Source organism: Pseudomassariella vexata (genome assembly GCF_002105095.1).
Source record: "Pseudomassariella vexata strain CBS 129021 chromosome Unknown BCR38scaffold_3, whole genome shotgun sequence".
In the NCBI taxonomy this organism is placed as follows: Eukaryota; Fungi; Ascomycota; class Sordariomycetes; order Amphisphaeriales; family Pseudomassariaceae; genus Pseudomassariella; species Pseudomassariella vexata.
The window spans coordinates 1,325,085-1,341,543 of NW_024467958.1; the positions used below are offsets into that span (position 1 = coordinate 1,325,085).

Sequence of the window (16,459 nt, forward strand, 5' to 3'; positions counted from 1 at the left end):
GGCCATCTCTCTCTTCTGTATTATCTGCATTGTCTGCTGACATTTCATCTATTCAATAGTGGGAATTTAGGCTTGGCTGTCGATTAAACACTGAACTTGGAAATTCTACTCGCAAATAGCAGTTGGCGATAGCCTCTCGAACTCAGAATGTGGACCTTTTTTGCCCTGAATGGTGGCGGTGCGAGAACGTGGGCATTGGCAATGCGATTTTATTGTGCCCTATTTTCAAATCAGTCTGTAACGATGATACTGTCTGTGCAGTGACTGATTTACAGACAGACAGACACGGTCTAGTTGGATAAATGGCTGCCACTGACCGCAGAGATTACAGGTTATGTCAATGACTGAACGCGTGTACCCAACGACTACCATCAAGGCAGCTACACTTTGTATCCCAAAGCCTTAGTTATTGGCGAGTCCTTCTGGAATATGGCCGATAAATTCTAATCAATGATTTCCGACTTCACCGAACAAGGCGTATTCATCTGTATGCGTTTGGATCCGTGTACTTTGGTCTTTTCCCCTTCTTGGCACATGACAAAACCACGCAGCAAGTGAAATCCGTGCTCAACTCCCTTTCCGAATATATAGTCAACAGTGACATCACGCCTCTTGTTGAGTTATGAACAGACACCCCAGTGTAGGTTGAGTATACCAAAAGCTTTGGTGATTCCGGCCATATGAAGGAATGGATTTCGGGTGAATACATGATCCTGTTCGGGGTCCTTAAGGACCGCAAGTCCTTTGCAAATTTTATCAAGGCCTTGAAGAAGATTTTCGATAGTGTTTCTATATCTAGTACTTCTGTCCACCTGGTAGACCGGATCGACAAACCTAATCCACTGCACCCGGCCTGGCATGATATGGATGCCCTGCAAATCATCACATTTCCGTATGAAAATAATAATGCAGATGACATGCGTAACAACTTATGATAATGACCAACAAGCTAGACCCGTTACTAATTCACGCAGCTCCCAATAGCGTGTCATATAGCAACGAAGCCGACCCCTATATAGAAAATTGGCATAAAGAGATCTACGAGACGCACTGGAACCGCCTAGTTAACATCAGGGAGAAGTATGAACCGGATGGCGTATTTGACTCGGCCTATACATCGTGCGCTGGTAAATGGATCATGGATGAAAACTGGCGCATGCGCAAGGCTTAATGGAAGAGTATCATGGGTATACTGAAAGAAGCTCCCAGGACGTTGCTCTCTAAAATTCCTCCTCTATACACACCTCGTCCTTCAGTTGTGTCTAAAAAAACGGATTGATTGCCTACTTTAAATCCAGACCTCGTCATTGGCTGCATTCTTTTCTAAGTAATCCAAGACTTGGTTATAGTCTTTGCACACGTGCTTCGCATCCCAGCCATCGGATCCAACAAAGCCTTCGGGGAATGTAGTCTGCTTACCCTCGACTGCAACATCACCAGCGCACATTATGCCTTGACCTATTAACCCCACGTGTTAGTTTTTGTTGTGCGCGAAAGAAGTTCATAGAAACAGAGTGTTCTATGTATATAGAGAGCTAACTTACGTATGTAATCAAAGCAGTGGTTAAGATGCCATGGCATCTCCGTTGGCGTCATTTTGCCTGACGATAGAGAGGCATAGACCTCTGCGATAGCGTACTGGCGGTTGTCAGCTGGGGAAAAATTATCAAGAGTGGTCTTCCCAAGACTAACCAGGCAATGGAGTTGGTGCGTCATACTCGTCGTGACAACGAATTTGTCCCCTTGCTCCTCCAATGGTGTTGGGAGGTTGTCGTATTGTTCTGGATTCTTGACTAGTAGGTATCCAAGCCCCTCTGTAACAGCCTGTCAGGAACGTTGCCCGAATGAAGATATGCCCATGTGTAGTGTTGCTTACTCGGTACGATGCTAAGCCATTTCTGCCGGACTTCATCTGAAAAGAACTCGGACGAATTCTCGGGCATAAACAGCGCATCGGGACTGAAGGACGTTATTTGTTGAGAGACTGCAGGATCTGGATGTCAGCCGTCTGGTACTAAATGCGCCACAAGGCCCTTTCCCTGGATCCGAAACTCACATTTCGGAGCAAATCCAGTTATATCTCCTGCGCCCTCAAACTCGTGGCTCTTTTCTTTTTGACTCGATTTTTTATCCAACAACAGGCCCAAAATAACCAGCAGCAAGAAAGTGTCGAGTAACCAGCGGTGTTTCCTTACTGCGGCTAGGACTCGTGCTCTCCTCGGCTGTAGCTGGCCGTGCATGTAATCCTTTTCGTCCAAATCGATCGTTTCCTCCACATCGTCGTCCTCATGTTCATTTAACCGCAGGCTGTCGTACGGAGTCGTGTTCTTCATGTTGATGTGCCGGGTTGCCCTAGCTTGTTGCGCAACAATATCCTATGTCGACGTTCGGTAGCTAGAGTTGAAGTTATTGAAATTGTTGATGTGTATGATCCAGCGAAGGGCACACGCTCGATTTAAAAGAGTTTCCATATGACGATACCAAGCTCCCGATCTTACGTTTTGGCCTTTTCTGCGACGCTTCGTGTCAGGAAAGCTGAATCATCCCAACTGAAACCCCACCAGGGGTCCTAGTGCGGGTCGCGATACAGCCCCTGCTGGTGGTTGATCATCCCGTTACTTGGCAGGTCGATCCCAGATCATTCAAGCAAACACAAAATTTGAGACGATGTCAACTGTTTCTGACAGAACCTTTCTTAGTTCCTCTTGATTGAACAATTCCTGAAATATGAGTCCAAAAACCTGTAGGAAGTGTTGTAAGCTTGAAGTTGTAAAATGTGACGCGTAATAGACCATCGGGAAATGAGTTGTACAATGGACCTTGATCTTAGAAGACCGCGCGTCCACCTCCATCCGAATCAAAACTCCTCTCATATTCCACCACAGTGGCTGTCATATTCGGAATCTACCTCTGAAACTATTTTATGCCCTTGAGTATTTGTGAGTCGGTGTTGCCAGACGCAGCAGCACACAGGATATTGCGATTATAGCAGTAATAGTCACGAGCTTTGCTGACAGTCCTTCCTAATGTGATCATACTACAGTCTTTGCACTTGCTAAATCTGGAGATAAGAGCAAGTATGACTACGTAGGTATAATATACTAGAACTAGGACTCATACTAAGGGCAAAATAGGCTGACGGCGAACTCGCGTTCCGCTCCCAGCGCAATCCCTCTCTTTCACATAACAACTTTCTGCTCACCTTTCACTCAATCAAGCCAGAAACCTGTTGATGTACCACCAGACTCCTCTTCAGCCTCATCACTCGCATGTGGCTCCGTCAAACTGTACACTAAATCCCGCCCAAGAGAAAACCCACGTGAGGGGACGTCCACTGAATTTATATGCAACACCAGTCCGTAGCGTCTCATGATCTGCCGCAGAACATCAACATTATCAAAATCAATTTCCAGATCAATATCAGGCCAGGAAAGACTAGGTGGCATCTTACGCCACAGCATACGGAAACTAGTCGCCCGATAACTTTCCGTCCCGTTCGACCATGTTTTCTCCAGCGCACTCAAGCTGGCGTCCAAGACATCCTGCATGAGAAAGGGGGACAGGTCCGAGATGCCTATCCGGATGAGAGTCATGAATCTTTGGCGCAGAGTCAGGAGAACGCCTATGCCCTTAATGGGGGGCTGGTGGATGAGCATGCGCTTCCAGCTTGCTTCGGGCCGTTGGTAGGCTTCTAAATTTGAGAAGATCCAGGGCATGGAGGGAAAGAGGACGGTGTCTGCTACTGGATTCCGCGTGATGGAGGTAAATCCGGGCTCACTTTCAGGTCCAAGCGCGAGGTGTTCAAACCATCGCGGGAATTTCTTCTGGAGAAGCTCGTTGTGCGCGAACGGAGAGGTTTGATCTGTTTTAAAGAATAGAGCTCGTTGTAGGCTGGGCGAATTTTGGATCACAGCTTGCCAGCGCTTGCAGACACTCTGTGCGAACAGTAAAGTCTTGATATCGAGCTGGAGAAGGAATGCCTCGAGCAACTCGGTGATAGCAAGTACAGTTTCTTGGGGTGTTGGTTGAGACATGTTGATACTACGACTCTTAGTAGACCCTAGACCTAACTCAGCAGGTAGAACACTGTGTAACCGGGAATACTTATAGTTAATAGAGGTGAAAGTTTCTCAGTGCAGTTTTATATCATGAAATTCATGGTGATTATGTTATGTGACTCTTTCAATTTGTGATTACTTTTGACGTGGAGGGAGTTTGCGCGAAACGATGTGAACATTCAGCAAACACGCCCCCCTACGACCAATACCTGCGAATGTCTCAAATTTCGACGACCGGGCTATAAAGTGACGAGGAATAGTCGAATGACTCGTCTGATGTGAAAATACGTGTATTTTTGAGCAATTCTGAGCCAGCTCTCTGGTGAATCAACCTCAGCCCGCCAAAATGGAGAAAAGCCAAGAAGAGGAATACCCTTTTCCCCAAAAAAAACCACAATCACATAGATCAAACCTTACCAAAGTCGTGAGAAACAAGATTGCCACTGATCTCCTTGTTTGGGAATATTTTCCAGGAGACGAACGCGCCACGGAACCAGACTATTTTGTAGTCCTCGATGTTGTCATCATCACCGGCGAAGCGGAAATTGTGAATAGTGCTGTCGTCTGTATTGTACACAATAATTATGCGAGAATTAGCTTTCCTTCTGTCTAGTATGTCTATTCAGATTTACAGACCTTACAGTGAGTTTCGTCCCAGTGAACATCACAGCATCATTCATCTCATAGTTATCATGCCGCGAGTCAGCAACGATCTTGGCCTCGTCTCCTTGGATGAACACGAGGATGTGCTGTACAGCCATGTGCTTCTCGAAGTATTAATCGTAGAAATACGCACATCAGCCGTTGTTTCAGCATGCTCGGAAGTAGACATTGTTATACCCAGGTCACACTTATGGCGGCAGTCGTTGGAGCCGCTTGTGTAGTTGTGGTCCAGCTCTTCGGCAACGTTACCGCTAGTGTCGATAGCGTGGGTGTTGTATCAACTGTCTATGTCGAAGTCGAGGGGGAGCAGCCAGTTCAGGTCGCGTTCGGTGGCTCGTTAGGGAAGTGCAGCAGGAGGATCACGTGCTCATGCCAGGCCGATGAGGTTCATCATCAGAGGATAACCCAAAATATAAATAATACAACTAGAATTGGCGTGCTTCAAATAGGAAAGACCTTGAGTTCTTCATAACTGATACTGATGGTTCACGGTTGCCGCCTCCGCCAAGCTGAGCCGTTCCCGTCTAGTGGGATCTGCCTTGAAGTGTCAGAAAACTAAGCCGCGTACCACCGTTCCTGGAGTGCACTCTAACAGCCTGAGTCTTACGCTGTTATAAATGCTCCAGGTTCACGAAACTGCTTTAGACGGACGTTAGAAGAACAGGGTTTACTTACCATTAAATCGCGCTTAAGACTCATCCCCGAGCCGCTCCACGTTGCTTCTCAAGACATAAAAACCCAGACGAGTTTCGGCACAGGAAGGAGAGAGCATGCGATGACCCCAATGGGGCATTCCACGATGGACCAGATGGTAACCCAGCCAATGTTGTCGGGGTTTTTTAATTCTCGTTATTACACTGCCTTATAGAAGCCTACAGCTTATGAAAGCAGTGAAGTAGACTAGCTACTATCTGTTGAAAAAATAACAGGGGCTTGCGCTCCTATCATCTCTCCTAGGCTGTTAAAACCTAGACAGAAGGGTAAATTCTGTATCGTTTTTTCCTCCGTAAATACTAAACAACTTTCCCTCACAGTCTAGCTATTATTAGTATGAATACCTATTCCTCGTAGCTATTTTCGTACTAGCTAGGTAGTTAAGTAGCCCGTACAAGTCTATCAGTATTAAAGATTGTCTAATATTTAATAGACTTAAGTACCTCGCAGTCTCTTGAATTTGCCGGGTGGTCCCCTTTGCAATTAGCGCAAGAGACCACCATACACCTACAGACTGTACTAGAACTACAGGTCTTACAAGTATGTCTATAATGCCAGTGATTCTAGGCACAGTACAAGGTTTTCCACTCCTATCGTCTTCTCAGGGCGCAAATGACCGGCAACATCAATTCTCTCCCCTCCTTGGAACTGACGTGTTGCCATGACCTTACAACTGTCCCTCGGAGCAGGATTCAAACCGGACAGCGACGTCACCTCCCATCGTGGACATGGGTGGGCTGGTCTAGTCACATACATGGAATTTATTTGTTCTGGTGGACAGATGCGAACTATTTGCATTTTCTGAAAAGGCTCGTGTGTAACATCGACTTCAGGCAGCTCAAACACAAAGATGGCAAACCAACATTCATTCCATCATATTTCGTTCTACGATTCCAATAAACTTTAAAGCTCATGAACCCTCTTCTTGGATGTGTTTCCGCTACCAGCAGATTATATCAACTGCAGAGAATATGATGGATGTAAGCATGGCACTATACGTGGGTGCACCGTACAAATCCACCTCAGTAAACCCGAGTCAGAACCGGCATCTTTCAAAGGAGCATTGTGAACAGTCACATTGGAATACTTGTGCTAGGGTACTTTGGGGACTCGATCAAGGAAATAATTCCTTTTCATGGAGATTCAGGTGGTAATTTGCCAGTTCTACATGCTCGTAGTTTGATAGTTAATGGGTGTTCCAGGCGCATTGGCATTATTAAGTCAAACCGGGACAAGTGTGAGAACAAGTGGATGTCCACATTATCGCCCGGAGACTAATTACCATCCCACTGGTATTTCAATTGATGCTGGAAAATCTCAAAAAAGAAGGCAGGATGGAGACACGGAGGTTGCAGTGAGCTGCGGGCCGTGAAGATTTCTCATGATTGGTGTATTTTTCTGAAGTTGGTATATATAACTATTCCACTCCAGCCCTGTGAATAAACTGGACTGGCGCAAGAAACCACAAGAACTGAATTTTCAAAAGGGTCTTGAATTGAAGCAACTGGCTCACCGCCTTAAGTCGATGCCCAAGACTCCATTTCGTAGGAAGCCAGCATAAAGGGACCAACACCCTTAAAATCGTTGGTTGCAAGGGGAACACTCACATAGTACTGGTCCAAGTCAGCTTATGGTCAATAATCGAGAGCAAGTGGAAAGGTACTCACCTCATAGGTAGCATTACCCTTGAGCGATCCCACAGATACAGTCCCTTCCCAGTCCAGGGTCCCATCGGTCTTCTCCACAACATACTTCTCCGTCATGAGGGCATAAGCCTTCTGAGCTGGAGCCAGGTACTCATCTTCAGCGATGAAGCCTAATCGGATTCCCTGTAACATGCCGGTCGTGAACATAGCCGTGGCACTGCTCTCAATGTAGTTGCCCTCCATGCCGGGATAAGGCTCGTCCATGATCAACCACCAGCCTCCAGACGTATCCTGAGACTTCTTGACAGCCGCCGCAAGGGTGGTAAAGTACTCAAGCAGGCGCGCATACCCGTCGTGAGACTGGGGGAACACCTGCAGCGTCTCAAGCAGGGAGACAAAGTACCACCCCACAGCGCGATCCCAAACATGGGGCGATGCACCCGTCTCGGGATCAGCCCACACAGCGACCTTGCTCTCATCGTAACCGTGCGCCAGAAGTCCCGAAGTGGCATTGCGGCAGTGCGCTTCAATGTTGTCGTACTGCAACACAATATCATCCCACGCCGTTGCATTATCCGCATCATACAAGCTCGTCCACTTGGAGTAGAACGAATCAGCCATGAAAATACCATCCAACCACATCTGATCCGGGTACGTCGGATCGCGATGCCAGAAGCCGCCCGACGGCGTCCGGGGGTGGCGGTTCAGCTGTTCGCGTACTACCTCGGCGGCCGACTTGTACTTTTCGTCGCCGGTGCGGTTGTACCAGTACAGGTAGCTCATGCCCATACGGTACTCATCGAGCGAGTAGAAGCTGTAATCCCAGTCGGCGATGGTGCCGTCGTCGAGAACCACGCCGTCGACCTGCGCTTGGTACCAGTCGGCGATGGTTTCATTCTGCTTCAGCGCGAGCGCCGCCTCCATGCCGAGGTACAGAACAGCCTGCGTGTAATCGTAGGTCTTTTCCACACCGCGGCGGATGTGGGTGTCTGCCATCTGAGCCAGGAGGGAGGTCGTCGCCGCTGCGGCGGAGACGGTCGCGCACGCAGCAAGAGAGAGGGAGTACTTCATCGTGAGGGTTGAAAAAGAGTGTCGTAGATGGAGTGGCCTGGGACACCCCCTAAATGTTGCGGCTGTGGCACCGCGGCGGTTTTTATCGAGCCTGTTGTACCCCCTGACGGCCACAATGATTCGGGAAAACTGATGATGTTAGGCCCGTGCCAAGACATCATATTCCCCAGGCTTAGTGTTTGTGGATAGCAAATGCATCCTGCTCCACAGAACAAAATACGCGATATTGACTTCCCTATTGAATGAATCAATTGGCCCTCGTACGAGATAGAGACGAAGGGTTGGAGCGCCTGCAACCGCACGAGTCTCGTTACTGGCGGAAATATTCATGGTGTTCCCTCCAATCTTCGCCGAATTAAGAGAACATCCATGCATTGATCCCTTGCCATCTTGGCAATGGACCCGAATCAGGGGTATACATGGTATTTGACCGCTGCAGGTAAACTGCTATTGCCCGATTCGGAAGCAAGATTTACACTAGGCCGTCGAGTTGATTGCCTACATACGTCGGTGGGTGGGGATTATTGTCGGGATTACTGGTACTGAATTTCTAACCAGCCCACCGTGAGATGATTACTTTATAATCCTTGGATATGGACTCATCACCATCACAACCTGGGTGGACGGTACAATAAACTCGATTCGCAAAAGCCTCAAATCTCAGTATGCCATAGATTATTATCAGGTTCTTATCTCGCTCAGTTGATTCACCTTATTTTCAATCACTACATACGCATACATAAGGACCACTCATACTAACAAACTGGCAAGCAAAATTTCACAGTCAATGTTGCTTATGATCAAGTAATTCATTTTATTACGGGCAATGACTTGTTTACACAGGATGAAGGTCGTTCTTTCTCCGCAAAGGGTTTATGCATGAACGCTGGCAACATTCGTTCACTCGAGTTTCGTGTGGTTCGATAACGAACCCAAGGCTAGTATTGGAACAGGAAAAATAATTTTGTAAATCTCTACCATATGAGCAGTTCTAGATGAGTGGGCTGGTGGGTGGTGCGAAGGATGCAGTGAGCGGCATCGTAAGTAGCAAGCATCTGATAGTGTACTTCTTCACGGATTCTTAGTTCACTGAAGTCCCAACAGTAATCTCAATTAACTGCGAAATGTTACCTGCCGGTCTAAACTCTCAAGGTGGAAGTTCTGTTTTCTTTGTTTTTAAACATCGAATGATGCAGTAATGTCGATCCACGGTGTTGTCTGGGCACTGTATTATATGTGCAAATTCTTCTCGAGACGCCCCAAGGGGTTCAGCTCCCTTTTGACAAAGAGATGGTTTCTTCACACTGGGTGATTCATCATGCAGCTAGGGTCAAGGTCGAGTATAATGTGAATATAGCACCCCCCCTCCCCCGCAAAAAAACATACATGCTGTTGTGTGCTGTTGGACCTTCAAGGCCATTGCACCCAACTACCAGTCTTGGAAGGACATATGGCCGCCACACATCGTACCACACAAGTTCTGCCTGTGTGACATGCATCGTTCATTTCTATCTATATAAGGCCCTAATGGCCGCTGTTCAATTCTTGCCAGACTCTCCAGAGATCATGACCTTTTCAATAGAAGACTATTAGCCTTTCAGTCCAACATGTGCCTCAGGTATACCGGCTGTGTGCTGGGTGCAGCGCTCGGGTCGACTGCCCATATATAGCGCCTTCCGTGCAGCCTTTGGGAGTTAGTCCAATCATCTTTACCAATACAACTCTCTTGCCTGTATTTGCCCACACGGTCTTATAGGGAACTAGAAATCAAAGGTTTGGACTTGATTAACCCAGGTCCAAGTACACGGCCCCTATAAGGCGGCTACAGACAGTGCAAAATATCACCGTTGTGCGCATTGCGTATTTGCTCACTCTGCCATAAGCCAACACCGGTACTTCGGTATGGCGTTATTTCTTGCATTAGTACCTGTGTAGAAAGTAGTCTAAATCTGGGAACCAGATTGCTCACGTTTGAATATACTAACCTAGTACATACAGGTAACTGACGAAGAATTGCCACTGGGTACTGCCAAGTCCGGTGAAGCGGTCGACTACTTTCCAGAGGCGTACGTAGATCAAGCGCCAGCGATCAGCCGCTACTTGTGACGATACAAGAGAAACACATGATGGATCACTAGCTTCAACGATGAGCTTGGAAGGATGAAACGGGCAAGCCACAAATCTCACGCAAGCAGGATGGCGAATAAAAGCGTACCAAAATTTGGACTATTTGCTGACTGGTTTCCCTGACCCAAACGACAGAATATGTCTCAACTGTGTTCCAAACATAAACACGCGACTTCCCAGCTCAGATAAAAACCGTTTTCTAACCCACGAAGGTCGAAGCCATGGCCTCTCAGCGAGCTACAACGCTAAAGGCGCACTTTGATGGCTCCAAACAGGACCTGCGACCTATCCTCACGTCTCTTAATGGCGACAACTCATGGCTCATGTCCTTTCCCTGCCCTGCTGCCGAGCGCGCAAAGTTGGGCAAGGCCTACTACCACGTCGTATCCGACGCTTGGCTAGCTGGTCCGGCTATTGCCCTGTCACGGTGGCTCATACATCTTAGCCTACCCTCAAATCCCATCGCACGAGACGGGCCCGACGTCGAAAAGCTGGCGTGCGAGGTTGAAGAGGCCGCAGCATCTGATGACATCGTCCCGGGCGAAAATAAACCAAGCTCCTCCACTCTACACATCGATGCCATTTTTGTCAATTTCCACTATCTTGACCATTGCCACGAGGCCACACTGCGAACGTTCGACGCCAAGATTCCTATCTTCGCCACCGCGGAGGCGTCTGCGATGGTGCATGCGTGGAAGCACTTCGACACCATCATCACGACGCATGATCTCGACCCTGAAGGCGAAAGCGGAAGTTGGCGGGACTTGCATCCAGGAGCGCCGTTGCCCGCATGGTTGAGCGTCTTCCGGCTACTAGGTCACCACGAGCTCAATTTCGCTACGGCGATTGTGTGGTCATCCGATGCGGATACTCACGAGGCCTTGTTGTACTCGCCACATGGCATCTGCGAGGACCAGGCTACGCTGCAAGCATTCCTGGGGAAGATGGACCCGTCATTTTCAGTCTTGGCTATCCTGCACGCCCTGAAGGATAGCTTTTCTTGGGGCTGGAGAACTACGCTGGGGGTTTCTGGGGGCTTGGCTTTGGAAAGGATGGCGAAGCCCAAGTACTGGGTCAAGACGCATGATGCGCCCTTGGCTTATTGGGGTCTGATCATGCTGCGTGTCATAGATACTTTCCGGACGCTGGAGTCGGGGCTTGAAGAGGAGAAGGATTTGAAGAGGGATTTAGGGTTTGATGGGTTGCCACGAAAACCGAACTTGATTGAGGTTGAGAATGGTGGCTGTTTTGTGTTGGAGTAAGAGACTACCTTTTACTAAAATGCTGCAATCATAATGATGGAAACAGTTATGAACAGTAACAACGGTCTGGATATGTCGAAACTCTTGGTGGCATTGCATGCTTGAGTGCTGTATCTTATCCGTTTGTTCCCATCCGTTAAACTTGCTCCAAGCATTAAGCTATGGCGTGCGCCTGCAAGGTGACTGGTCAACAAGAAGAACAAAACTAAAGAGAAACCATGGAATACTTTTCATCCACCCATGAAATGCCTGCTTGGGCACTCTCAGCAGTCTACGAGTTGGCTTTTCAATACATTGGTGACTGCAGACAAATTTGCACACAGAACTTGAGGTGTAACTGCTTACGTAGTCTGTATTTTGATTTGTCCAAGTGCGCAATGGGAGTTATTGATTGTAATTGGAGAGATAACAGTATACCGTTGTGTAAGGTACAGGACATCAATAGAGTCTTAGCGAACGAGATATTACCTGCAATGTTCTCCGCGAATTGGTCGTTTCAATAAACCTTCCGAGCCGGCTCTTATCATATACCTTGCTTGTAGCTCCGTAAATCTCCCAGCAAATCAACCATATCCCGGGTTTTCCACACAATCGCACAAGGCCAAATTGAGAACATTCAAATACCGTAGTTCAATTGAGAGGCTGAGTTTTCTCTCGTTGCAAGTCATCAAACCATGTGCTAACTCCGAAGGATTTCCTGTGAGGATAGAGACCAATCTTCCTGGCAACATCTGTAATTCGTCTCTTCGACGCTTTCAAAATACTCCGTCACCGATTGAACGATGATCCTGAAAGTTTTCTCGAGCGCCTTCCGTGGAGGCGATCTAGGATAACAAGTTCGCCGAAATTCCTCATTGTCTGTGCCCACCTCGTACTCTCGTACAACGAGTCTGCTGGTATTTGGGAAGATCCCTGTCCAATAAGCTGCAAATTGAACTTCAAACTAATCCTCAGATCCAGAGTATTGCTCATCTCTTCTTGCTGGAAATCGGTGTAGAGTTAGGCTGTCGAGAGGGGTATCGGTCATAGTGGAGATGGAGTGGCTTTCTTGCATCGAGTCTGGATGGCACACTTCCAGTTGCAGGATTTGCAGACGGTTGAAACAGAGGTCGTTGATGGCAGCCGTTAGTATCAATTCGTTGTTGTGTGCAATCGTATCCACGTTTACGGTTTGCTGATGAAGTGTTCCATTATGAAAAGACGAAAGTTTGACAGTGGTATGACAGTGGAAGAAGATGAAAATTACCCAGAACGATCATAATTTATCCTAGGGCCTTAGCCATAATATTCCACAGTCATGATTAAGTCCGACAGATTTTGGTTCTCCCAACCCTTAATCAGCCCCTTTACCTCTACCTTAGATGAGCAAGGTTCAGATTAATAGTGGGAACCCCAGACGCCACTTTCCAATCCCACAGTACCCCAGATAATTCCTACACTTCCATCTTCCAAACCATCGGACGATGGGAAGTTGCAGCGGCCACCTTCTATAACCTCTGAAGACGCTCAACCTTTTCAGAGGTTCGGGTGCTCCACTGCTAGAACCACCTACAACATCGAATGCACACACTCAGAGCCTCTTCCGAACCTCATCCAATACCACAGCACCATCATCTTCAATCCCACTTATATTGAAGAGGAAGCCATCCTAAAAGAACTTGAGTTCTAGAAGTTGCCCGCACACGTCGATCAAGCTGCCGTTCCTTCCTCCTCGACGATAAGTCGGTGACAGAACAGGCAAGCTCTCGATGGGGAACGTCTTCGCGTGCATTCCCTGTCTTATTTTTTCATCTTGGTCCTGATACGTACCTTTCCATCGGCTCTTGTCTTATTTCAAGTCGACTTTAACTTTCTACCAGATTCAGAAGCAAACCCACAACAACACATCAACACTGCTGGGCATACGAATTTCTTCCTTCGATCAGTCTTGATCTGTAAACAACCAGGAGAGATGCAACTAACCTGAAGCTCGCGGCATCCGACCTGGGGCAACAAGTAGCTTTGGCCTTCCTGGCAAGCGCCTTTTGGACCGAACTCGACAGTAGTTGATTGGCCGTTTCCTTTTCTTCTTCTTCTACCTCAGTTTCAAGCTTACAATCACCTCAATCGGAAACACTCCAGCCACACGTTACTTCATCGAGATGGCGCAATCACGAAGTGCCGCTGCGAAGCATCAAGGCCTTCACCTGATCCACGTTGCTTATCTCAGAGGCGATGAGGAGACGGTTATCAAGGAGCTCCGCCGTAATCACCGCAGACTCTATGAAAGAACCCGCGATCGCAGCACACCCCTTATGCTGGCAGCCCTCATGGGCCACGACACAATCGTGAAACTACTGCTGAAAGAAGGCGGTGTTCGCCTTCAGCGCAAGCCCAGAGCTGCCTACCATAAAGCAGAAGACAGCCAGGGCCTGCGAGCGCTGGATTATGCCGAGGAAACACAATTGATGAAACGAAAACGATTCCACTTCCTACGGCACAATATGGGTTCGGAACACCCTTTGGCAATTGACCGTCGCGCAGAGATCCGTCGAATGCTGAGCATGTTGCCGAGGGCTTTACTTCAGCTAAACAATGCAGAACATACTTCTATATTTATTGGGAAGAGTGGCTCGAAGATACTGACGTTCGCGTTGGTTGACGTCCAAGAGACTGGCCAAACTATTGGCAAGCAAAAGACACCAGCTCTCATCAAAGTACGCAGCGAGAATTTGGCCCTCAAGTACACTCTCAGCGGGTACAAGGCAAGGAAGGGTCCTCTAGGGGCCCAATTTCTTGATGTGGCGAAATGGCATGAATTGCACGAACCTATGTTGCCAACGCAATCGGCTTCAAGTTCAACAGAACCAAATTCGACAACGGGGCCAAGAAACCTGAACCCGAGCACCAAGGCCGGTTCCTAGCTGGGCACTGTGAGCCACAATTGTCTAGTTGGTAAGTGCCCGGATAGCCCTCCCTTCAGCTCAGCATTTCATTTTGACCATCCCTCGAGTATGGGTCGTGAGCGCTATAGAGAGTGGTCTCTCCCCTTTGGACGTGTCTTAAGCTATGTATGACGTCTCAAGTAGCAATCACTAACTGAAGACACACAGGAGTGCCTTGGAAAGTGTTCGCGTTTTACATAACAAGCCCAAAAACACGAGTATTTCCTGGCTGGTGAAGCGACTTGGCACGCTTAGAGGCGCCATCCTTGGCGACGCGCGTAACATAGTTATTCAGATCGATGACGCGCCATGTAAGTCATGTCAGAAGTTTCTTCGGTGCCTGGAGAGAAAAACGGGCCTCTCCTTTGATGTGCAAATGGTTCCTAGCATCGCATTCTGCTCTATCCGGAGAGACACGCCAGGGTCACAACGCAGAGATGCAATTCTCCCTGAATTTCCGGAAATGAAGTTTGTTCCACTTCAGCCAAAAGTCAAGGGCGCCGTATTTGGAACATACGAAGAAGAGTTGGATCAGATCGGTTTTGATAACAAGGCCGTGGAACGGGTCGCGAATAAGATAAACCCCGAGCGTTGCATGAACATGGAACAGTCTGAGTCTGCCCAAGCGTTGAGCTCAATCCTTTCCGGCCCTAATTATGCGACTGAGAGCCGATATCCAGAGGAGGACGACGAATATGAATCAGACGCCACGATGACCGAGGAATATCCAACGGATGATGCATCCGCAATGGCTGTTCCCGAGCTAGAGGAGGGCATACCGCAGAACGCCATCACCCAGCCTAATAGGGAGCAGCAGCCTGGCAGTCTCCTCTTGGATCGGTCGGAGGTGCGAACGCCGCAGCGTCCTATCCGCTGCGAGATGAACCAACTGTTCGACCGGATCTCGAAAAGCGAAGAGGTGTCCAAACTGAAGCTTCAAGAGTTCCGGTTTCCGGGCTTCATGTTCGATGATAGATTATATGCCCAGCGCACGCTATACCGGACCCCACTCTGTCGAAAAGCTTTGAAGGGCAAGGCTCAGTAAGTATATCAATCCATCACCAAAATGAGCATTTGGAAAGGAAGCTAACTATGTAATTAGAAGGTCGTATCCGTACGATTCGAGACGATTCGTAGCCAAATCTGTATGATATTCGTACACAACGATTCGTAGGTGCGAATTCTGTGACTCGTTCGCACGCGCTTCGCGATGTCGTCCATTGCATAGCCACCCTTCCAAGACGCGAACAGAAACAGCTTGCTTGATATGAATAGAATTCTATTGAGAAAAGGCAGTTTCACGGGAGTTTTGTAGACAACCACGATGAGGTGCGACCACACATTGGACGAAGAGCTTTTGCATTTGATTCATTCAGCACACGAAAAGGGATGGATGATAATCATGGATTACACACAAGGGAGGGTCTCAAGGGCAATTATGGGCTGCATGGAACGCGGAGGGGTGGTATATGCCGCAATCTGTCTGGACTGCTCATGGGAAGGATGCTAGGAAGAATTGTCCAGACAGAGGCACGCACGAATCCTCAATAATTCAACTCTGTACATTTAGTTGATGCGTAAATTGGATTGACTTGCTCATCGCTTGGGCTGGCTTTGTCATCAGTCCCCCTGTTGACAGTGGAGAACATCCCTACTTAATGGGCGGCACCAGCTCAATCGTGTGAAAGAAAAGTTGCAGAAAATTATATATTGGTCAAATATCTTGCGAAATTTGCTTCGCATACAGTACGATACAGTGGGTTAGGAACATAAAAAGTGGTCCGTTCAGGTCGTGATTATCGTCTATTGTCGTTGCCATTGTGCAACATTTGATGGACTGCATCAGCCCCGACTGCGTGGGGCGTAAATAGCAGTAGTGATTGCGCAGAGTCCGTCTCATGATCATTTTAGTGCATAAACTGTGCCTCCATTCCCCGGAGCGGCTTCCCATCAAGTGTACCGTGGTGTCAATCAACCGCCTTCCCACTCTCGTG

At 48.0% G+C, this 16,459-nt stretch overlaps 7 protein-coding genes across 7 annotated transcripts; 4 read left to right on the forward strand and 3 right to left on the reverse strand.

The window, feature by feature from the left end:
* Positions 1 to 931: 931 nt before the first annotated feature.
* On the forward strand, positions 932 to 1,171 carry BCR38DRAFT_335484 (uncharacterized protein; the record flags this gene model as incomplete). The annotated part of the gene is made up of 1 exon (XM_040855390.1): positions 932 to 1,171. One exon carries the CDS (start codon positions 932 to 934, stop codon positions 1,169 to 1,171), a length of 240 nt encoding a protein of 79 aa, XP_040718806.1.
* Positions 1,172 to 1,288: 117 nt separating this feature from the next.
* BCR38DRAFT_335865 (uncharacterized protein) lies at positions 1,289 to 2,240 on the reverse strand (the record flags this gene model as incomplete). Its single annotated transcript, XM_040855414.1, has 5 exons — positions 1,289 to 1,458; positions 1,545 to 1,638; positions 1,693 to 1,814; positions 1,877 to 1,984; positions 2,057 to 2,240. 5 exons carry the CDS (start codon positions 2,238 to 2,240, stop codon positions 1,289 to 1,291), a joined length of 678 nt encoding a protein of 225 aa, XP_040718807.1.
* A 969-nt stretch (positions 2,241 to 3,209) lies between these two features.
* On the reverse strand, positions 3,210 to 4,034 carry BCR38DRAFT_406442 (uncharacterized protein; the record flags this gene model as incomplete). Its single annotated transcript, XM_040858054.1, has 1 exon — positions 3,210 to 4,034. One exon carries the CDS (start codon positions 4,032 to 4,034, stop codon positions 3,210 to 3,212), a length of 825 nt encoding a protein of 274 aa, XP_040718808.1.
* A 370-nt stretch (positions 4,035 to 4,404) lies between these two features.
* On the forward strand, positions 4,405 to 5,193 carry BCR38DRAFT_406443 (uncharacterized protein; the record flags this gene model as incomplete). Its single annotated transcript, XM_040858055.1, has 3 exons — positions 4,405 to 4,670; positions 4,702 to 4,831; positions 4,903 to 5,193. 3 exons carry the CDS (start codon positions 4,405 to 4,407, stop codon positions 5,191 to 5,193), a joined length of 687 nt encoding a protein of 228 aa, XP_040718809.1.
* Positions 5,194 to 6,952: 1,759 nt separating this feature from the next.
* Positions 6,953 to 8,152, reverse strand: BCR38DRAFT_336231 (unsaturated rhamnogalacturonan hydrolase; the record flags this gene model as incomplete). The annotated part of the gene is made up of 2 exons (XM_040855438.1): positions 6,953 to 7,048; positions 7,103 to 8,152. The coding sequence occupies 2 exons, from the start codon at positions 8,150 to 8,152 to the stop codon at positions 6,953 to 6,955; spliced, it is 1,146 nt and encodes a 381-aa protein (XP_040718810.1).
* Positions 8,153 to 10,420: 2,268 nt separating this feature from the next.
* On the forward strand, positions 10,421 to 11,604 carry BCR38DRAFT_363014 (uncharacterized protein). The gene has a single exon (XM_040857196.1). It carries the CDS (start codon positions 10,501 to 10,503, stop codon positions 11,539 to 11,541), a length of 1,041 nt encoding a protein of 346 aa, XP_040718811.1. The 5' UTR covers positions 10,421 to 10,500; the 3' UTR covers positions 11,542 to 11,604.
* A 1,953-nt stretch (positions 11,605 to 13,557) lies between these two features.
* BCR38DRAFT_507464 (uncharacterized protein) lies at positions 13,558 to 16,259 on the forward strand. The gene is made up of 6 exons (XM_040864953.1): positions 13,558 to 14,278; positions 14,386 to 14,475; positions 14,634 to 14,776; positions 14,879 to 15,506; positions 15,571 to 15,610; positions 15,741 to 16,259. The coding sequence occupies exons 1-6, from the start codon at positions 13,683 to 13,685 to the stop codon at positions 16,014 to 16,016; spliced, it is 1,773 nt and encodes a 590-aa protein (XP_040718812.1). The 5' UTR covers positions 13,558 to 13,682; the 3' UTR covers positions 16,017 to 16,259.
* Positions 16,260 to 16,459: the final 200 nt, after the last annotated feature.

Excerpts from the sequence above, each read along its gene's own strand:
- BCR38DRAFT_363014 (XM_040857196.1), top strand. The coding sequence starts at position 10,501 with ATGGCCTCTCAGCGAGCTACAACGCTAAAGGCGCACTTTGATGGCTCC.
- BCR38DRAFT_507464 (XM_040864953.1), top strand. The coding sequence starts at position 13,683 with ATGGCGCAATCACGAAGTGCCGCTGCGAAGCATCAAGGCCTTCACCTG. Across the intron at positions 14,777-14,878 it reads TCAGATCGATGACGCGCCAT|ACACGCCAGGGTCACAACGC; the intron begins GTAAGTCATGTC and ends CTATCCGGAGAG. Across the intron at positions 15,507-15,570 it reads GCTTTGAAGGGCAAGGCTCA|GTCGTATCCGTACGATTCGA; the intron begins GTAAGTATATCA and ends TGTAATTAGAAG.